The sequence below is a fragment of the Pararge aegeria genome, chromosome 3, assembly GCF_905163445.1.
Source record: "Pararge aegeria chromosome 3, ilParAegt1.1, whole genome shotgun sequence".
Classification (NCBI taxonomy): Eukaryota; Metazoa; Arthropoda; class Insecta; order Lepidoptera; family Nymphalidae; genus Pararge; species Pararge aegeria.
The window spans coordinates 9,685,307-9,709,524 of NC_053182.1; the positions used below are offsets into that span (position 1 = coordinate 9,685,307).

General features: G+C 34.8%; 1 protein-coding gene across 1 annotated transcript in view; it reads right to left on the reverse strand.

The window, feature by feature from the left end:
- LOC120636978 (neural-cadherin-like) overlaps positions 1–376 on the reverse strand; it is a 218,887-nt gene extending 218,511 nt beyond the window's left edge. The window contains exon 1 of the mRNA XM_039908557.1: positions 319–376. Within this exon, the coding sequence (XP_039764491.1) occupies positions 319–376 (58 nt within the window). The remainder of the gene's footprint in view (positions 1–318) is intronic.
- Positions 377–24,218: the final 23,842 nt, after the last annotated feature.

Genomic DNA, 24,218 nt, shown 5'->3' on the forward strand with positions numbered 1-24,218 from the left:
TATATATAGGTTTTACGAATGTTTGTATGAAGAACTTTTATTTATTCTTTCTTTCTTCTACTTGGGAACATCAACGCATATTTCTTGTAGGTAACTTACTTAAACTACTCGGGGTGAGCATCGGCTGATTCGGGAAGATTTTTAAGCTCTTAGATAAATGTAAGTAGAAATCGCGAGTAATCACTGGTTTAATTCTGAACAATTGTAATATTTATGAAAATGCTTGGAGGAAAACATATGATGATTAAAAATAAAAAGATAATCACGGAACAATGTCTAACAAAAATAATACTTTTCAGCTTTAAGAGTAAAACTCACCGATGATGAGCCGGAGGAGGCTAGCAGCAAGTAGACCCACGTCCGGCGAGTTAGCCATGGGTAGCTCTACCGCGCGTCGCACGAACTCCGGCCATTACACCAACCGCACAAGACGACACTAGTTCCGATTGTTCCACCAGATACTCCACTTTATTCAGTCTCATGCCATTGGTGTCGTAAGCACACACAATTTGTTTTTAGGTTATATACCATTCGTATTACAATTAACTTGGAGTTAATTGGAAAAAAATGCTTGCGTTTTCAGCAGTCGTGTCGGAAACGGCTTGAAGCGTCCGGCTTAGGCCACATGCTATGCAATGACGTAAATCCAGCTTTACTATGTAGTCTCCTAGTAATTTTAGAGCGCTGATATCATTAATTATTATTATTTAAAACATAATAGTACACGCGTGGGGATCTCTATTTATTTATGTAGTTTATCTGCTTAGAACTCAAAATTATATCTCAATTGCTAGCAACTTTTGACTTATTGACATGAAGAGTTCAATCTATGTACTCTATGGATTGTTACGGCTTTTGGAACAACTTAGAGCTATTCTCTCCTACACGGCGATCTAGCGACCGAAGTGACCAGGGGGGCATTGAATTCGTAGATTGAATGATAATTGGTTAATTATTTATTTAAGTATGTCGAAAGTTTTTTAATAGTAATAACGACGGAAAAATTCGCTAAAAAAATATTAAACCTTTGAAATGATTATTAAACCCTTCAGAAGCTATTGAAACCCTTAGCGTTTACATTCTTATAATTTGTTTTATGTCGGCTTATTCGATTAATAAAAGTTTTTATATTAGACTTTGAAACATGGAATCTACTGTAATTCCTTCCTTTATTAATGTCGTGCTTTGAGCTTTACGCTTTACACACTACAGAGAGATTTAACGCGACACTCGCATGAGATTATTGAAAAAAACTGGCAGCCATAATGCTTCAAACAAAGGCCTACTATACGGCTGCTGTATACCAACAAGATCAAAGATAATATAAATATTACATAAGAATTTCTCAGTAGAGTCAGTAGTGAGCTGGGCTTTTTTTATTAAAATTAATATAATATAGGATAGTATAGTTCTAAGGGAATGCTCAAGAGGAAAAATAAAACCACGACTAGATTACGAACCACCATATTGTAGTAACCGACAACTATGTATCGTAATTTTCCGCTTCTATGAGATAATGTTAATAATGTATATAAAAGTTAATCGATAAGCAATCATGCGGTTATAATCAAACAAGCAATTTATAACTGCGTCGTTGGTCTTGTGCTCAGCATATTTAACTACGGATCACGTGGCCCCTAGAAATTGGGTTTTTCTGCCAAGAAATTCTCAATACCAGTTCGGGGTTAGTAAAATCGCTAGCGGGGCAATATGAAATTTTTCTTGGTAACGAATAGATCTTTATTTGCAGAAAACACAATTACCTACACAAAGTTTCAACAACCAACGCCTTGGAAACTTCTTCGCACTGATGATGTGGTCCTCGTTTCCGATAACTTTTATGAGTATCAGGAAAACTTATAGTCAATAGAAGAAAATGATATCAATACTGAAAAGTTTTATGTTCTTTAACTTTAACTCTATGCCCCAGTGCAGGTATACAGCTTAACAATATAACTCTGCCAAGCGTAAAATAGTTGGGCTTAGTGCTTTCAAAAGATGGATTAATCGAACCGGATATAGGAGTCCTTATAGAATAACGAAGACGAAGACGAAAAATAAGGTACGAGAAGCGTAAGCTGACCGGAATCTCGTGTGATGAAAAAATCCCCATTACACGAAAGGCATAGACCACAAAACAGCTGTAAGATAGGCGCTATATGGGCGGCAAAAAACCTTCGAAATCACACTCAAGTCAGAGACAAGGCGTGCAACGAACATATAAGAGTAAGCTACCTCGTTGCCGAAATAGCAGCCAGAGTCAGAGAAAGAGCCTTGACTCAGACAAAACGTTTTTGGCATGACATGGCTTTTGTGGGTGTCGTAGACGGAGAGAGGGAGACCTCAAACCACATGATTAAGAAGATTCAAAAAGGACGTGAGGGAGATATAACTTACAGGAGATTACGCACAAGACCGAAAATACATTTTGACATAGATTATTGGAGGTTATATACTAATTTGTCACTGTGTTTTATGCCATCGGCAGGCGTGCAAAGATAAAAAATGATAAATCGTATAATTAAATGTTAATTTGATAATTATAAAGAAGAAGTTTGCAAAAAAATTGACCAGATAAAATACAAAAAACCAAAATTATGTTCTGCCCTAAGGAAAAGATCACCTGAGGTGTAAACATAAGTATTTCCCTTGCAACAATTTCTTTAATGTTGCGGAAATATTTTTAGACCGGATGGTAGATTATTTTAAATTTTTATTGCCATTGCAAAAGCTTTTTAAACGCATTTGATCATAGCATTTTTTTGATTTTTTTTTTTTCATAGAAGAAAAAACTGAGTTCTTTTTAAAGAACTGAAACCTATATAAAAATATGCAAATTAAGTATTTTTAAATGATATCCCACTTGACGAAAAAACCATTTGTTGAGTATGAGACTCAACAAATGGTTTTTTTCGTAAATGTTAAACGGGTTAAATTTTAAGTCTCAACAATTCCAATTTCAATCGTATGGCATTAGTAATTTTTGAAATATGAAGTTGTGACTGACCGACAAAGCAACACCTAAAGGATTTGTTTTACCATTTGCTAACCAAACCCAAAAAGGGACCGTAAATAAGTTAATCAATATCAGTCCATTATATGCAGAGCAGTAACCAGCAGTTAAAATTGATAAACAAATTTCGGGTATAGCAACGTCGATGGTATTCCCTAGAAAGTACCAGACAACTGTGCACAATAACTCACTGAAAATTGGTACAACTTTTTTAATTTACGCTTCGTAATAAATGCAAGCTTTAAGCTCGTGATTTATTCGAGATAATGCTCATAATGTTTAAGTAGAAAATAGCAAAAATAAAAGGGATTATGTCGTTGCAATTTACAAAATTGCGTTTATGAATTGCGATCGTATCGTTACTTCGTAAGCGAATGAAATGTTCGGCAAATGAAACTTTTTGACTTCGCTTAGGATATTCTATCAGAATACCTCCCTCTGTCCTAGAACTGTGACTTTAGAAAGAAAGAACATAAATTCCTTATAAATATGTTAATTTACATTTAAATAAAAACTAAGCCGTCGCCCTACGTGTAAATGAAAACCGAATGATCTCTCAATTTTCAAGTTTTATAATTTCAATCTCACTTGCCGCCAATATTTCAGTGTACTTTAGCATCTGAGATATAGTTAGATCTCAATAATCGTAATGAAACTAGTGGATCCGGTAAACGTCGCCTTGTCCAGTAAAGCAGCGACGCGTTTTCAATCCAGCCAGAAACCTACTGAAGCACACGATACATAGAAAATTTCATCCAAATCAGTCCAGGCAGAAGGAATTCGTGTCAAATATTTTATTTAAGGAAATAAAGGAACATACGCGGTCTAAGCCAACGATAAATCTAGTATCAGATAAAATCGCAATTTTTCTTATCTATAATATTAGATCTATTGATAAAAATTGCCAATTGACCTAATTATCAAATAGACACGACACACGACGGATATCAATTTCTAAAAACTTTCTTTTAGAAATATCTATTCTTTCAAAAAAGTCAAAACATAATAAGAAAATTAAAATACAGATAGAAACTTTAAACTTAATCTAAATCATTGTTGATAAGACTCGCTTAATAACGATACGTGCTTAGTTAAGTAGCGAACTTATCGCAAAAAGAGGAAAGTTAAAAGCTTTCTTGTCACAAAAAGAATTATAAGAATCTTGATCTCCGTCCGTGCTTTATAAGTATACTTTAGAACTTAAAAAGAAATTAAAATAACCTCTTGGTCAGGTAGGCTCAGTATCGTTTGTTTAAAATGCAAATAGACTTCTTTTGTTTGCGCAGGTCGATCGCCAGCACAAAGCGAGGTGCCGCACAGCAAAAATGCTAAACGCACATTTGCAAACCAAGCTGGCACACGTATATATCTCGTTTTAGTCGTTTTAGCATATTCAAAAGTCGCAGCAGCCGTTTCTGTATAATTACTATCTCTCATATTATTATCCTTTTACGGAACCACACGGCTGTATAACATTTGGCTTAAGCATAACTACTTAGCTACTTTTGAGAATTCATTACTTTAGACTCACGATTTCTTTTTTTTGTATCCCGAAGAAGTTAGAATTATGATTTCATTAATAAGTACTTATTTTAATCTCGTCGCATCTTCAATCAGTATAATAGACGTTACAAAGAGTAGCTAGAGCATCTTGGGGGTAAAAGTCAAAGAAATATATTTATATATATATATATATATTTTTAAATTCTATTGTAAGCTAGCTATTTAATGCAATCTCACATAGTGACAGTCTAAGTTTGTGGCAGGCTATACTGTTAGGAGAATGCAGTTGCATTAAACCCATGCCCCTAGTATGTTCCTTCGCGCCATCGTACTGAAACGCTAAATCCTTAAGCGGCACATCTTTGTCGGTAGATCGGTAACGATAGCCACGACAGAAGCCTTCCACCGGTTTGTTGGTAACGCTATTTATCTTATCTTAGCTCACTTACGTGTCTTATACTATATGTTTGTATATGTCTACCTACTTTCTTACTTTGTAAAGTTTGACCATGTTGTTAAATAATGATGGTCATGATGAACTCACATTGTTCGATAAAATAAGCAAAAAAAACACTAACATAATTAAATGTATTATTTACAACTTGCTTCTGCATTTTAAGTAACGTGGTTTTATACGTACAAGCTCTAGCTACGCTACACTTCTCACGACCAATGCTTATACGACCTGTGTGTTATAACTTTTAGTAGACCCCGTACGTTTTAGCAGTCATATTTTCCAGAATAAAATTGGTTTTTAGTTTGCAAAGTAGGCTGAAATAAACTGAGCAAAGCCACTACTAACTATTACTTCGAACCGCAGCGACAAGTTGGATTTTTCAATTACTTTCCTCCCGATTATATTTTTTGACTCCGCTAACTTACCACCCTCAGCCTATTAATGTCCCACAGCTGGGCACTCTCTCATAGGAGAGAGTTTTAGCTGCTCCAATGATTATTGGTGGGTTTTGCCGAATATTATCAGAAGTTAGTGATAGTATCCGGGAACTACAGCTTAACGTGTTCTCCGAGGCATGGCGATTGACATCGACAATTTCCTAACTCCAATATCGTGCTGAGAATCAAGTTTAGGCCCCACTTGATTGCAAGCCAGGACCTAGTGATCCGTTGTTGAACACTTGAACAACAAGGTAGTTGCTGACTTTTTTAATTTTATTTGTGTACGTATGTTAGCTGTCAGCGTTTCAACTGATGTATGGCCATATTTGCTGGACATAGGTCCGCGTATTCACTTATATCTAGAGAAGTAAAATACTTGGTGCTGCACGCTTTATTTTAAGACACTATTTTGGCTAACAGTCTATATTACGTAATCCCATATTCACAATAGCGAGTAAGCCATCCGGCACATCTGTACGTATTCCGGTAAAATAATATATTCGAAAAGTTCGTGAACAAAATACAAATACTGTATCTGTAGGTGGACGGTGGTCTGTAGTGGCTGAACGTGAAAGTCCCTCCGACAAAATGGAGGCTCGTGACGTTACGGTACAACGTCCTACTTTTGATTTAATTCCGCCCATTACACTGACCCTCTTGTCCCTTCTGTTTTGGGAAATAGATCTAAAAACGAATATTGAAATTAATCCCCATGATAAACCTAGACATCTCTTGTTTACCATTCAGAGTACGAATAGTTTAATGACTTTAATATAAAATAGTGAATGGAAATTGCGAAGATCCAGCGTAACAGACGACTGCGAAATCTTATTAGGTTAATCCAGTTACAAAACAAGACGTCTAAAGTCTTCTCTTAAGTGGCGGTTACGGCAAACTTCGAAAATAAATGTCGAGGCATTCAGCAAAAGTGTGAATAATAAATGGTAAGGTATCATTTTAGAAATGTCTTAAAAGAAATTTATGTTGAATCATGAGTACTATAGGAAGGGCCACTTGCCTACAAATTTTTACACAAATCACACCCTTTATTAAGGCTTTGGGCGAATGAGTTATCATTCGCCCAATCCATCCCAAAAGACGATTTAATTGGCGTTTGAGAAATAATGACAATCAAAGGGAAATTTTTGATTCCAGTTGTAATCTGCCTTTAACTCTAATTATTATTTGGAATTTTGAAAGCTAGGCAGATTGCCATGGTGTAGGGAACTCGTATGAAAACCTAACTTAATACATTTGAAGAACTACGAAGCATATTAAAATACAATATTAATCAAAATTAGTCACAGTAACTACAGTCGATCCAGTACTTTGGAGGGAATAACTGTCCATCTAGTGTTACATAGGCAGAGTCAAAATAGGTCAAATGCAGATAATTATTTCGCTGTTTCATGCCCTAGTCATCGTAGGCTTATTAAATTAAATCCGAGTTAAATTTTCGATACTAATGAAATATGGTTTGCCGATAATATTTAATAACCTTAATAAACATTACGGCGTTTTAAATGTCAAATCAAATCCATTTATGAAACTAAACTAAAAGGAAAATTGACAATAATAGTAGATGCGAAACAAAGCGGGCTCCAACATAAAAACAATATTAACTGTGAAAATGATAAAGACATTAATATAACAAATACCAAAATTACATTAAATTAAAATGCCTACTGTGCTCATACAATTTTATTATGATGTCACGATAGCAATATAAAATAATGAGAACAATCACAATGCGACACATTAATACTTTTTAACTTATTTATCGGTCTAACAGAAATAAATTAGGCGTTCTAAAGATGTAAACAGGCAGGACATACTTTATTTTTCTAATAAAAAAATGATCAGAAGCAGCTATTTGGTATTCACATGATAGTAGTCTATTTGTTATGATAATAACATTAGACAAAACATTAAACTGAACTCAGCTGAGCTTTTTAAAGATATTTATTTGCCATACTAGAAGTTTTAATCTATATTGGACCTAGAATTTACCTACTACAAAAATATTTTCCTTAGCCACTATGTATATTGGCTAAAACACTAGGCGTATATTTTCTGACAGCATATAGTCCTTTGTGTCATGCAAACCAAGGAAAAAAGAGCAACATGCACTACTAACTTCAGGACTTTATGTGTCGAAAAAACATATAACTCGAACTGATGGACGTCGGGACAATTTTTGGGAAATATTTTTAGGCCTAACAAAAAATATAGTGCAAAAAACCGTCTTTCAAATAGCCCTGAGAAAATATACAGACACTTTTCACAGTACCACATCCCCTAAATTGTTTCTTTACCTTATCTTGCATCCATCATCCATCCACACAAAAACGTGTTGCCAGAGATTGCCAGTGACGTATTGCCTTTTATTTTATTTACTGTAAGGAAGCTTAAAGTGTCTCAGAGTGCAATGAAGAGAGCTACGCTTGGCGCATTTCATCGTGTTCAAATCAGAAATAACTTTTTCGAGGAACTAGTGTTACCGGCGTAGCTCAAAGAGTAGCGAACCTGAAGTGCAAAGTTGTGGGCAGGGCACATAGCCCGAAGAACCGACGGAGGCAGCATAGGGAAATGCACCTCGCAGCTGGGGGGACACTTTGGCCATGGCTAGTTACCACCCTACCGACGAAGTCGTGCCGCTAAGCGATTTAGTGTTCCGCTGCGATGTCGCTTAGAAACCGATTAGGGGTATGACTACCATACTCCCTAACTGGTTAGCCCGCTACTGTCTTAGACTGCATCATCAGTTACCACCAGGTGAGATTGCAGTAAGGGCTTACTTGTAGTGGAATAAAAGAAAATCATTACAATAAACCTGTGTCCAACAGTGGACGCCGTATAATTGGAATTATGATCTTAAAAAGCTTTATAAACATACAGCTATATTTTGATAATAACTTTGTATTTCCCTGAATATAAATTAAAGTGTTATGTTTTTTACGACAACTTGGTACAAAAACTTCAAAACTGAAAGAGTAATTAACCAACAGTATATTTGAACAATACCTGCGAGTATTCTTAGACCACCAAAGCACATTGCATTCCTTGAATCGGAATCTAGTATTTGTCGTTCTCATGAGGTTGAGGCTATGGACAAAATATTTTCATAAACAATAATTTGTTGCTTTATCTAGAAAGATAAAGATAAGGATTTAAATCGATTCATATGCTACATTTAATACTTTTAAAGAAACAAAATATGAAACTATTTTAATCTGCGTAAAATATAACAACAGCTCCACGAAATAATTGGAAATAGAATTGAGCTTTTGATCTTACACTCTGATAATAGACTTGTTTTTCGGGTCACAGTATTAAACTACCTCGAATTTCCAAACTCAATATACAGGAGGTCGTATTTGAAGTTAAACGCTATGAAACTGTTCAAATTCAAGAGATGTTTGTGATAAATCGTATTATATAATTTTTACGTTGTTTTGCAGGAATTGTTGGTTAAATAATAGAGTGATATTGGAGAACGAACTAAGAATAGTAATTTATAGTTTGTTGGTATTGGTAGTTAGTAGTAACCCCTTCACATTTTGGTAGGAGATCCGTGACCTGTAGTGGGCCGGTAATGGGTTGATATGGTGATGATGATGATGATAGTTAGAAGTGGACGTCATCAAGCAAGTTGCAGCTGCTGGACGCAAGCGGAAAAAAACCGTAGTTTAAGGAAATCTATACATGAGAAATTTAAATATCACTTGCTTCAACGGTAAAGGAAAATATCGTGAGGAAACCTATACAGTGCAAAACATCGTCATGCATAATATGCTATTCTACATTATGTTCTCAAAGGCGTGTGAAGTCCACCAATCTGCACTGGGCCAGCGTGGTGTACTACGGCCTAAGCCCTTCTTATTGAGGGAGACCCGTGCCCTGTGGGGAATCGTTAATGGGTTGATATGATGATTACAAGAGACATATATAAATTATATTGGTGACACTTGAGCCAAGTCTTTTTCGGTAGGGTGGTAACTAGCCACGGCCGAAGCCACCCACCAAACCGGATGAAAGAAATTTTTTAAATTTTCTTTCATCTGTATAAACACCTAACTAGCGTCTAACTAAAAAAAATGTGGAGGATATCACAGTTTTGGCTAAAAACCGACATTTCAAATTAATTTTTCCGTAGCCTACTCTAAAGTCACTTCGGAAGAGCAAATGATTATGTATGTTTGTACCTAAAATAAAATGTAGCGCACAAACGCATTTTCAGACAAGTTCTCGACGAAACATTTTTGAGCTGCAACATTTTAACGTGTAATCCTATTTTTCATGCAGGAGCTCGAGGTTTATTCTGAGAGGATTTGTAAGATTATCACCCCAACATACGAGAATGTAGGTAGGTTGAATAATTACAAAGAAAGTTAAGTCGTGTGTGTATATTGTGTGAAAAAATAAGAATCTATGTATTGTGTTTTTTCACTCGTACAGTTTCTATAACATTGATCTCGGAAAGGCAAACGTAATAATGTAACGTCACAGACACCTCTTCGTACAAACCTGTCAAGTTGTATGACATAGATTACGACTGTGATACAATTGTGAGGGGAGCATAATCCAACCATTTTTTTAAAAATTTTCGTCGGCGGCCTGCGAGTTTGTAGGGCTAAACTTGTACAGGGCGGAACTTTATCAGATAGATACAGAGAGATTAGTTTGATTGGGTAAAAAAATTCCCAAGGAAGGTTCTAGGCTACTTTATACCACTAAAAATGAAAGATGTTATGCGGGCAACTAAATATACGTTCCTAGTATTATTTACTTACATTTAATATGGATATATATTTGTTTATAAACTGACAAGATGTTAATTATAATCGAATAAGATGTTAGTTAATTAATCCGCTTCTATTTTAAAGATTAAGAAGTAACCGGGGATAAGAACCGTCCATAACGGCACAAGGAAAGTTGTATTTGAAATAGAACTGAATGCGGCACAACCTTGCAAACCATTCAAAATATTAATGATGTAGATGCATTCATTATTTCCATCGATCTCTAACACAAATTATTATTACATGTTCTCAGGCAAGCTTCAAAGCGTACGTGCATTGCCCGAGATGACACCTACATGATACTTTTACTACTTCGAATAGTGTAATCGTTTTTGAGTCTTGAAAAACTGTATCTAGTTTACCGAGACCAACTACAAATATCTGCAATAAACATTACACGCCAAATTGTCTTTTTGCAGAGAAGGCAATATAGCTTGTCAGCGTTATCATGCCCCTTTGCATATTAAAGACACCAATCACGACAAGACCGCACCTCATTACTCTGGTTGCTAAATACTTAAGCCGCCGAAAACAGGCTAAAAGCCAGATTAATTACGGCTAAGATCACTCGCGATGCCGAATGGCCACAAAAAATATCATTTTCACATTATCTCCAAACAAAAATTGTCAGAAGGCTTTAAATAATCCCAAACGAGAAAAAATATTTATCTTAACTTTTTATTCTTACTGGAATTTTCATTAGTTGTAAAGTGCTAGGATTTCCGTCTACCCACATTTTCTAATTATTGGATTTCTTTCAAATGACAGAAATGCTGATAATACGTTTTTTTGGAATCGTGTTTAAAGATCTGCGTATACGTTTAAACTTGATCTAATAAAGTTATTAGAGTCACTGAAAAAATATCGTCAAAATAATTGTTAAAAGTATGTGTGATTCCTAAGTAGCTCTCAATAAAAACATATCTCCCTCGCTCTCAATAATAATGATCGTGGCACTTGAGATAATAAATACTTTTTCAATTTTATTACTGGGATTACACTTATCGATAATAGCAGCTCTAGCATTGTTGCTGTTTCTGATCGAACAAACATTTTGCGCTGAGAATTCATAACAAGCTTATTTTAATGTCCGAATAATTCCTCAAATTACAGATAAATGACTATAGGTGGTGTGAAACTGGCACATGTGTCAAGTGTCTCTCCGTTTGCGCCTGATGGAAGCCAATGCTGCGCGGTACGCGACGGTCATGTCGAGATCTGTCTTGTGTACTGCACTCCGTGAGAATCATACAAAGAGGGTTCAGCAGATGAGGCACTCGTTACACGCTCGATTTGAGTGCCAAGAGTGCTCGATTTGAGTGTAAAGAGGACTTTATAGGCGGCACTTCAAGTACTTTCTTCACCACCCATATGATCTAAACAATACTAACAATATATCTTCTTAAGACAGGAGGATAAACACACTAAGCACCTAACATACATAGTTTACGGTTGACTTTTTAAAATTTCATAACGCAACGAATTTATAATTGTGACAACTTAATTATCCAAAGCTTATACAAATTCTATTCTAAGTATGAATATGAAATGAGATTTTCAAAGGAAGATATACAATAGGTATAATTAAAATACCGCATCTTGTACACTTAAAGCAAGGAAGTGTTGGTAAAGTTCGGAAACACCCGCATCGAATCGAATTGAAACTTGGCTACCATAGCTCTCTAGTTAATTTTCTTTAAAACGAAAATGTCTTAAAACAAAACATCAGCTACCTAATGGAAAATATTACAGCTACCAAACTCATTTATTAGCCTGACCTCAGATTTAAGATTAGTCATCATTACTGCTTTCTTAAAATCATTAAACCAAGCTTAAATCAAAATTTTAGGTATGACTATTTACGAGAACTTTATTTACTGCTGTTGGTTCAGTTGTAAAGCTTGTCTTTTGAGGATGCTCAAAGGCAAAATGGAATAGGAGGAAAGCGTCCAACCAGGACATAAAGACTATATTAAGTAAAATATCGTGGTACTAGGTATTTATTGCAATTTAACGTCTTTATAAATATACAGCGATCAACAGTTTCTGTCTGAAAGCTGTAGCTTCGGATATCAGATATAAGCATTTAATTTGAGAAGTTGAGAAGAGAATGCGTTCTTTCAATGATAATTGGAACTTTTAAAGATAATCGGACGAGATGAAAGCCTTTCGATCACTGGATTTCTACTATTCCGAAGTTACTTTACTACCATTTTGCTTGAATACTCTGTATTCTGTATTATTCTGAATGTATTTTATCCAAAAACATTGTTGTATAATAATTATAATAATTATAATGTAGAAATGTTGGTCATCAAGCTTCAACCTACATAACACGGCATACACTGAATACAGCTTGAAATATTTAATTGCAGTAATGCCAAAAGAAATCATTTACGCGTTCAACGTAGATGGATCGGTGACAGAAATGATAAATGAGGGACCCCTACTCACAAAGTGAAGAGCATGGCAAGGTTCAAAAGATATATAGCGTCAATAGGCACAATGTGTAACGTATAAAAAGTTGAATTCGAGCGAAAATATTGTGTAATCAATAACACCGATTCGTATTCAATTGAACATTGACCCATTCAAGAATATCAATAAAAAAGATTAGATTATTTTTGATTAGACCAAATTCTTAAATACGTATTTAAATGTAAATATACCTACAATTTTTTTTTTCTTATCTTAGATTTGCGCAAGAAAAAGATCACAAAATGAGACAATCTTAATAGAAATTAAATAAAATCTATACTACGACAATACACACGTCGCCATCTAGCCCCAAAGTAAGCGTAGCTTGTGTTATGGGTACTTAGATAGCTGTTGAATATTTTTATGAATATAATACACATAAATACTTATAATATACAGAATAGATAGAAGAAATATTCTCTCACAATATGTTCTAGAGTACAATTGGTATCATCATATCAACCCGTTGCTGGTTCACTACAGGGCACGGTTCTCCTCCGACAATGAGAAGGGTTTAGGCCGTAGTCCACCACGCTGGCCCGTGCGGACTGGAGGTGTTAATAAAAAATATATAAAACGCACAATACAGGAGAATAGAATGCAATCTAGACAACATTTAGGGATCCATTAAAGCTTTTTCATGTAATTTTACCAAACACGCGTTTTCATCAACTCAATTTACCTTAAAAGCGCTTGAGTAGCGTATTTTAAAAATATCGCGATACGTTCGCAGGAAAAACGTCATATTTTAGATGTTAAATGACGCAAGAAAATGTATCCTATTAAGATAAAAAATAACGGTGAAAATTACCATCAACACCTGGACGCATTTTGAGTTCGTTGATAAAACTGATCTTATATTTAATGAGCTCTTAGGTTATCGGAATTCGGAGTTGGATGGTAATTAATTTCCCATTGACAACGAGACGATGAATTGAACAAAACCGGCTCTTGTCGAATTTGAAGCTCCACAATAGGTAATTTATCGGGTTCGGCTCACTTACTGGATATTACTATTTTCATTCAAGACCCAAAAAAAGGAAAGAATTTGCAATTCGGTGCGTTTTCTTTATAAGCATGGTGGTTTAAAAAGCGGTGTAGCCTATTGGGTAAGGCTTTGGATTTCCTTTCGTGGAGACCGAGTTCGAACCACTGACGTTTCGGAGTTATGTGCGTTTAAAATTTAAGCAATTCAAATATCACTTGCTTTAACGGTGAAGGAAAACATCGTGAGGAAACCTGCATGCCTGAGAGTTCTCCATAATGTTCTCAACGGCGTGTGAAGTCTACAAATCCGCACTTGGCCAGCGACTAGACTAGACTAGACTACGGCCTAAGCACTTCTTATTCTGAGTGGAGACCCATGCCCTGTAGTGGGACGGTAATGGCCCAATGATGATCATGATGATGATGCTAATGGTGATTTCTACTCCATTCCTGGGCCGTATTTAGTAGCCTTATTACTGTAATGAAAATGATTTTAAAAAGTATAACTACGATCGATGCGTTGGTATAATTGTGTTGAAATTTGATTCTGTTTGTCATATTCACCGTTCTTAGGTAAAAAAAAAACGGAAAATAACAGGTGCCAGGGAAGAGCTCCATTCCTTTAAATTTAAATATTAACAATATTTGAATTTAAAGGCCTTAATTGTTACACTTACAACTATTTCAAATTTCTTGTCGATTTCTGTACCAGCTAGTGAAATAATCGGCTGTGACGGGAGGACGGACTGAAACAACAACAGACTGGAACAATTGAAAAAAAAAACTATGTTCTAAGTTACATCACCCCATTTAAACTTGGCTTTTTTGGAAAAAAAATCTTTGTTAATTAGAAACACTATTTAATTAAAATAATGGAAATTTATGAATGCAACTGCAGGAATCAATAATTATTGTTATTATTAAAGTAATCGGAGTATCTAAGTGTATTGACTGGTTTGCATATAATTTCTTTTTGGCATGTTTTGAGTAACTCAGCATTCTGAAGAAGACTATAGGCCGAAGTTCACTATGCTGAGCAAGGACGTATTAGTAGACTTTAACGATTTTGACTTTCCTCGCCATGATTTTTTTTAAGATGATTTTCTTCACATTTAAAGCAAGTTATATTTATTTGCTTTAAAAGGGACATAACTCGGAATGAGCGGCCCAAGGTTTATCCTTCAGTTCTAACCACTAGGCTATTACCAATATTATATGAGTACACATATGTATTTTATTAAGTCCTATCCACGTTTACATTGAGTTCAATACTTGTTAGAAGGAAACTTACAACTCAAACAATAAACAACTAGCGAATGTTACTTTACCAATAATATGAGTTATTGATCAAATATTGAGACGTCGAAGTTGACGAGTTTAGGACCAAATGTAAATAGTCTATTGAATATTATGTAGATATTCAGTATTTAAGAAGGTTTTTCTATTTACTCTACATTGTTATAAAATTTTCTTTGAAATGGACCGAATCATTACAAGCAACATACAACTTTTTGTTTTATTTAGCTTGTTTACTACAAGCTAAATAAAACTTGCAATTTAAATAAAGTGCTTAAGGATTAATTTTTTCAACGATTTATTAAATGGAAGATTGTATCTCAAATATAATATGCAGTGTTTTATGTTCCATACAACCTGTATGGAATTCGTTGTAGGAAGAGGTTTGCATTGAGGTACATCCCATTTTAGTCAAAATTGTTCCAAATCGTTGTGGCGAGTTTTTAGGCTAAACAGGAAATCTGTTAGTCATATTTTTGGGCTAATAATAATGCAAACTGTTTCCTACAATAACTTCTATACATTTTGTATGGAACATAACATACCACAGTCGAGTCGCACCAGGCTGTAGCGTAAAACTTATCTTTAACCTATCTTTTTTTGACTTTTGTAACTAACCATCAGGGTCAAGACGCAGATTTTCTCTAACCTATTATCATCCATATACCTATATCATATATTATCTGTGGGACGCAGATGGGCACAAACCTCTATCCTAGAAGAAATGGTTTTAGAATTTAAACCCACAACGCTACTCTAATCAACACTGTTGGGAAGCTTCCTATTTGCTATTTAATGTAGACAATTAATGTGGCTTAACCTTTCAAAAATATTTTATTTATAACTCAAATCAAACCTATTATGCCAATTATTAGATTAAAGCTGGGTTTTTTCATAAAATAATCCTAGATTGTTTTAAACATAGTACCGAAGAACATCCAAAAAGCTGTCAGTTCAATGTGGTGCAAACCCATTAAAGATCATGTCGTTTCGACATGTTTGTGAAAGACCTACTTTCGTTCTACTTAATAGAACAAAGGAACCCACGTTCGTACATATGTATACCTGCACTAATTAGCGCAACGCTCACGAATATGAGGAAAAAGAAAACGACGCTATGATACCTCAAGGCAGTGTATGCGTTTTTCTTTGGTGTTTTTCTTATACAAACCAACCATGCGTATATCTTAGTAGACAGACAGTTTAAATGTTTGTGTAATAAATACTATAATATTATTAATATAATTTTTATGGGAAAGTACCTACTACACTGCTGTTCGGAAGAACGGAGGATAATGTAAATATGCACTTGTGTTCCTAAGTGTTCCTTGCACGAAAAGTGTTACTCCGTTTAAGGGCGACGGTTTTCCATATACCTACCAGGTGGACTATATACTTGGTCAATGAATTAATAACCCATTTAAAAAAAAGTTATAAACGCGAAATTTGTCGTAGATTTATCTATTTGTATTTGACTTCGTTAGTTACAAGACACTAGCGTGATTTAAAACAAAAAACCAAAACATATGCGGTCGAAGACGCGACTTACATTATTATAATAAGGACAGCGTAATCTGCCGGGCTGATTTGTGAATCTAAACCATCCTCGGTGCCACCCAAACACATAACGAAAAATTCATTCAAATCGGTCCAGCCATTTAGGAGTTCAGTGACATACACACGCACACAAGAAATATATATATATAAAGATAAGCTTTTATGTTACGGGTCTGTCGACGACTAGCTTATACCTTAGATTATAATAATTAATATAAGCAATAAGAGTAATTAGTTTGGCCATCCAGAGGGGCAATGCTGCCAGCATCTTAGGAACTGTGCCTCGCTGCGGTGGTTTCGAGGACGTTTTAGATTTTATTTAGTTTTTAAATAGTTTATTTTAGGTTATAGTTATGTATTAATAAAAATTATATCTAATATAAAAAAAAAAAAAAAAAAAAAAATAAGAGTAGTGGAAATAATTATTATAAGCTGTTAGCGTTTAAGAATCTTAGGTAAAATTAAATATTATTTAAATGTTAAGCAGACACTGTAAATTAGAATCATTATTTAATAACACGTTAGATTGTATAAGAAAACGCAGACGCGCCGCAACAGGGACATAGAAATAAAGCTTGAAAGATGATCATTTTGTACGTAAATGTATAACCACTAGCGAACACGTTTTCGAAATTCCGTTAATCTGGTACTTGAGCTCAACAAGCCTTTGAAAATTTACCCCTTACACGATCTGTACCTACCTCTAACACAAAAACAACCGCTCTTAAGTTCATTTTAATAAAGGATTAGGATAGAAGGATAAAGGATTTTATATAAATATGGTAAACCTTTTTACGTAATAACAGCTAAACCGATCTAGATGTGCATAAAGATTAATGCATCCTGATATTTTTTGCCCTTAAAACTAAACTGATTTCGGAAACAAAAAAAATCGATGTCACGGCAATATGCAATGGATCTTTGAAATCAATCTTGCTAAGATCAAATAAGATGACCAAACATAAACTATAAGATTCTTAGCAGACTTTTTAAGTTTTCGTACCCAAGGGAAAAACGGGTCAAGAGGTCTGTCACGAGGCTCTTTCTGAACTGTGATAGTTATACAATTGAAATTATCACAGATGATTACGTCATCTGTGATAATTTCTGTCACGGTTGTTAAAACAAATATTAAAACACAAGATAAAATAAATATTTAATGGGGCTCCCATGCAACAAACGTGATTTCTTTTATTCACTTAAATAATGAAATTAAAAAAAAACAATTATTTAAGATGGAACACTTTTAACATACGACAACTTGACCATATTTTTTTGTACGTACGGAATCTTCGTGCGAGAGTCCAACTCGCTGTTGGACGATTTTTGTGTTTTTTTTTTATTTTAGAAAATATTATATTCTGAATACACCCAATCGGTAATCGAAACCTAAACATCTAACTCTTGATCAGCAGTCGCTTCAGAGAAACCGTCAAAGTTTTCTTTTCATAATAAATGAAATATAATATTAGCGTGTTAAATTCGAGCGCTTTCATGAAGCATCGACTCACTCGTAATATTAAAATACTAATTGACGGGCTTGCTTTAATGATTGGCTTATTTTTATTAAGGTGTCGTGTTCACAAATAAGTAAGCATAAGAAAACAAAATAATAGAATACTTTCTTAAAGCAATTTAGTCCATCCCAAACTATTGACATACCTACACGTTATAATCTTTCTTAGATGATATTAGATTGGTTGTGGTTTAAAAACATAAATAAAGAAAATGGATAAAAACCATGGAAAACCTTCGCATAATTAGAAAGCGGATAGAAAGAGTCTCCCGTCGACAACTTAAATTGACGTCCTAGACCACCATAGACCCGACTGACCGCGATCCGTATATCTGGGTCAGAATATCGACAAGTTTCAAATAATTATCTTAGTTTGTAGACGTATTGATATCGTCTGTTCACTTTTTTTTGGGGTTTCCAACACTGTGATTTCTGGTGACAGGTTCCAAAACGGTTCTACAGAAATTTGCCCTGCCTTTTCCCACTACAGCTTCGCAACTCGCAACGTTGGCAAATCTAGTTTATCTAATAATATATATCTATTTTTAATTATAATAAAACTGTAACGGGTCGACTCTATACATAGAGATGCAATCTATAATCGATACTGAAGACAAAACTTTTCACTTTTAACTGTCTGTTTGTTTATCTATAACTTGGCCGCGCTTCCGATAAATATGATTGGAGGTAGAGGGCAGAACTCCTCAGCGGATGGTAGCAAGCACCCCGGTTAAAGCTGAACGATACTGAACACATAAAGTATTGCTACATTTATGGGGATTTAAATGCCAGGACTGAATAAAAAATGTAAGAAACCTTCAGCATATTGCGAATTCGATTCTTTCTTTAATGATTACTATTCTTTATAGTGATAGGAGCTGAGACTGACGTATGTCAATTTCTTTTTCAAACTTCCAACGTATTTATTAACCTTCCAGCCATTATGCAACTTGGGTCAGCGTTGCTTACCCAGCGCTATTGCCAAAAGTAAAGCTAATCGTGAGTAGGTCCCCGGGACTGTCATTTGCGATTGGCAATAGATACGTGGTTTAAGGTTACAAATGGTGGGTGATTATAGCTCCAAGAGCAAGAATAGATATAACCGCCCCAACCGTAGCTATTTTTCAAATGTTTTGAAAGAAGTTTGCTTTCTTTTATACATAAAATTTATTTTTTATTTTTTATTGATCGACTTACAGTAAAACAACTAGGTAAGTCACCTCGTCAAAGGCATAATATTATTAATTTCTTACACAATGATATTACTTTATAGCTTAGGTTTGTATATTTGGCGCTCCAGTACGATTACGTTAGATTGGTATCTGATTTATTCATTAATTTAGGATGGTGGTAGACTATGTAGCAGTACGCTGCGTCTCGTTATCTGCGCGGGCAAAGCCGCAGAGCCCAGCTTACGAAGCGGTGATGAAGAAAGACATCGTAAGGAAACCTACATACCTCGGAGATTTCCAAATTTTGGAAACGACGTGTGAAGTCTACCAATTTGCACTCGGGCAGCGTGGTGGACTACAGCTCAAATTCTTTTCGCTCTGATACTGATAACGATGAAATACCTACCTACAATATTTCACAATAAGTAATTACTTACTGTACGAATATAGTGCCATAAAAAATTAATCATCTCCATGAACATGCGACGGATCAGGGGCAGCTATGATAAATGGAGTAGCATCACGAGCGTGGAACGCTGAAGGGGAATTGAAGATATAATATTTTGGTCGAACGATTAACATACGCGTAGGCGGTACTTATATTGAAATCAAATGCAAATATATTGCGTTTTTTCGCATTTAACCCTACAGCTATGATGGATTTTCATATTCCATCTACATATTTTAATAACATTGCAATCACAATAGCGATCATTTCAAGAGGACTTTATTGTTTAACTTTTACCATTAACAGGTTAGCAATAAAAAATTAAAAAAGGTAAGAGGTATCTTTTATTCCACGTGTCAGTGCAAGCCACACCGTGTCCATAACTGCATAAAAGGAATTGGACTGTCACAATATGTATGGGTAATACAGTCATATTATGATCATCATCATATCAATCATCATTCACACAACTTTGAGAATATTATGGAAAACTCTCAGGTATGCAGGTTTTCTCATGATGTTGACCGCTGAGGCGCGTGTTGAGATTCGAAACCTTATAATAATCGACATTTAATAATGTAAAAGTATAAGTACAAACTTTTTTCAAACATACAAATTGAAATATAAGGTACAAGTGCTTGCTATAATTTTCATAAATGAAAAACAAAGCAATTTCATAGTCTAGACAACATCTACGAAAATTTAAAGCCCATTTACGTTTTTCACCATTTACGTAAATTTACTACGCTTATTTGTTTGGGCTTTTACCGAAAAATCGCTTAAACAGTTACGTTTACTTTATAAACATTATAATGTTCGGAGCGCTCGTTCAATGAAGCAAAGAAACACTCATAAAGCACGAAAAAATATTTACGTTGAATAAAAATAAAAACTACCAACACCTTGCGTATCGAATTCTGGAATACAGATAAAAGTGAATATATTTGAGTTCGTCAGTAGAAGCTACTATTCGCAATAAAAATTCCATTGTTAAAATAGTTCTTATCTAACTTGCATCCCACCAGTAGATAAACTTATCGCGGACTATTCAGGTTTTGAGGAAATGGCTGAGGGTCGCTGTTTACGAGATTGTTAAAATACTGTTATTTATTCACGGTATATTTCCTTACCCAAAAGAAAAATTCTCAGTTCTTTATTTTTTAAAGTAATCGTAATATAATTACAATTAATTCTGAAATTACTGAAAATTACCATCTTAAACGAATTAATAGATTAGGTCAATTTAATCAATATGAAGATATTAAGGATGATAAATTCTATCTTTTCTGGTACCTTATGCTTAACCCAAGAATTCAGTCATCAGTCAATCAGTTGGTGAAAAGGCCCATAATATTATTATCAATAATTCAATATAGTTATTTGGTCTCAAACAGAGGTAATGACTATATGAAGTATAAAAATTAGAACGTAGTTTTACACGGAATGATATGATCGATCAAGCCTTCGTATTTACAAAGAATTAAGCAGGATCTTCTTTATCTCTGCAGATAAGCATTTGGCATCAACCTAGCTGAACTACGTTTAACGACCTAACTCATTTATCAAAGAGGAATATATTTATATTCCGCTAAATAAATGATTCATTTTATAAGCTTACCTAGTATTATATCTAAATCGCGTATTTCCGCACTAAAGCAGAAAGTTTTATCGGATAATAATATTTTATTTTAACAAAATCACCTATTTGGAGAGAAATTTTGGAGATAAACTTTTTTATACATAATATTATAATATGACCTAATGTTGTTATACGACCTTACTGGCGCAGTGGTGAGCGATGTGGTTTCAAAAGTTAGGTTTGATGCCCGGCAGAGCCAATTTGGGAATTTATAATTTCGGAATTTTCTCTGGTCTGGTCTGGTGGGAGGCTTGGACCGTGGCTAGTTACCATCCTACCAACCAAGATGCTCCGCCAAGCGATTTAGCCTTAACGATGCCACGTAGGAACTGCCCGCTACCATCAGAGATAGTCAAGGGCTAACTTGTACACTGAACTCTATTACCATGGACTTGCTGTCCTTATACTAATGACATCTCCATTTGAAGCGCTACCTTCATCATATGATTATCTCTGGAACTAATATCATAGTGATTTAGTAATTCCAAAAATTAGTTCTTTAGATACTCTTATTAAAGTCTCACAACTTACAGCAACAAAGTGACAACAATATGGCCTGTTATATATAACACAATAATGGTTTCAGTGACTAGTCCCATGCTACATAATAAATATATAGTACTTCTCAAACTACATACGAAGTAGTTATTATATATTAATTGTGTGCCCAAGCTCTACAGACTTGCTTAGTTCATATACAAATCAACATGTTTACTTCATTGTACTTTGTTACTTGAAACTTAGAGCAACTTAAACAGTACAAGCATAACCATCTAACTTCATCAAGAATATTAGTTATTGATTAAATATCAAACTCAAATGATTAATTTAAAATTAAAGGTTATTGTAGCTTTATTACTACCTAATGAAATAGAATGTTTTTTGGTTCTCTACTTCAAGCTAAACAATGGAAAACAAAGAAAATTTATGACTCTTATTTTCATGGGATCCCGTTATCAAAATGAGTCTGCTATTGACGTAGAAATCTGTGATAAAACTAAAAATCCAGTGTCAAAACGAAACTTGTCTGTTTGTGTGAAGTGATCTGTTAGTATAAAGACTGACAAAACTGTAAATGGCACAGTAGGTACAGATTTTTCAGGTTTTGCGGATTATAGCAAAAAAACCTAAATGTTTATGGAATTCCAAAAGGACCAGCTTCTTTACTCTTTTGAAAAAATGCAAGTCAATCTTTTAACCTCCTCCCTCTTTAAACACAAAACGTGTGTGTAGCACTCCGAAAAATAATGATTAATAGATTTTATTTGTCGCCTTTTGTTCAAAATTAAAGAGGCTCAGCTTTAGAAATGATTAATAGAAGTATTTTATTTAGTAGTACATTTGGGGTTGGTGCTCTCAAACATTCAAAGTCATCTTTTATAATCCCTTCTGCTAATTTAATACACACTTTTATGAAAAGCCTGCGCCTTTATCTCGAAGTCACTATTAATGCTATTTCGTTTTTTGCCCTCATTTGTATGGTACCAAATGGACTCTTTTTAAAACCACAAATCCATCTTATATTAAATTTCTGTAAAAGATCTTTCAGTCTTATCTAAATTAATATGAGTTTGTTTTTTTAACGCGCTCATCCCAGGAAGAACCAGTAAAATGTTTCATATCAAAAGTAATACTGGTCTAGGTCCAGAATGTCGCGCCTCAGACGAATTTTCCACACTGAAAAAATACTCTCCTTCAAATACGCATTAGTGTGGGGTAGTTATCAATTTATTGGTTCAAAATTAATGCAATTGTGTACGTAATAGAACCGATCAATGCGGCTTCGATTACATACAATTGTTATGTGAAAAGGTCTATTCAACATCGCAAGTGACTGGAATCGCCGATAACCTTCCCTCTGAATTGTATTTAGTTTCTATCCCTAGGGTGAAGTTACGTTCGAATCACGTTTACGGCAACAAAAAGTGAAATAGATAAATCTTTAAATCCCATACCAACACAAAGACCGGGTAAGAAAAACCCTTCGCCTCCGTGTTTTTATAATGAGGGCAGATTTGTACCTAATGAGTGCGGTATACTGGTACTTTTTTTCTTTATGGTGTATGTTATATTTGTTTTATATATATTTTATACACTCATCATTATTATTATTATCATCACATCAACCTATTACCGGCCCACTACAGAGCACGGGTCTCCTCCAACAAGGAGAAAGGGTTAAGGCCGTAGCCAACTACGCTGGCCCAATGCGGATTGATGGCCTCCATAGCCCTTTGAGAACATTATGTAGCACTCTCAGGTGTGCAGGTTGGTTTCACGATGTTTTCCTTCACCGTTGAAGCAAGTGAGGTGAGTTGGAAAAGTAAGAGGTGCGTGCTGCGATTCGAACTCGGTCCCCCGAATTTAAAGTCCCAAGGCGCTATCACTGGTTTTTATATAAACATTTAAATACACTCACCAGGAAAAGAAAAAACATAATATGTAACAATTCTGTTTTTTGAAAACCACAAATTTTCAAGATTCATATGTAAATTTACACTCTATAAGAGACACTCAATTATTATGTCATTCTCAGTATGTTATGTGACTAAATATTCCCACGGAAATGAGGAGGCAGTTAAAACCTATAATTTTTTTTATTGGAATAAAACGAGAACTACGAATAATCCGATGCTTGAAATTAAGCAAAAGCCATTAAAGAGCTTTCAATCGATACCTCAAATGCGGTTAATAGGTTGAAGAGTCGGAAAGTAGGCAGAATGCATCGAGGCACATGAAAAATTGTTCAGAACGAGGGCACACGCCTGAGAAACAATTGGTGCGCGTCGCAATATGTTGCTCTAGGAAACTAATGTGCAGACAACATTAGATATATCTCTACTCCCTATTAGAAAATCGTTTAGAGTTAGTGCCAAACTGACCCGCAGTTACGGATATCAAATAGCAGGC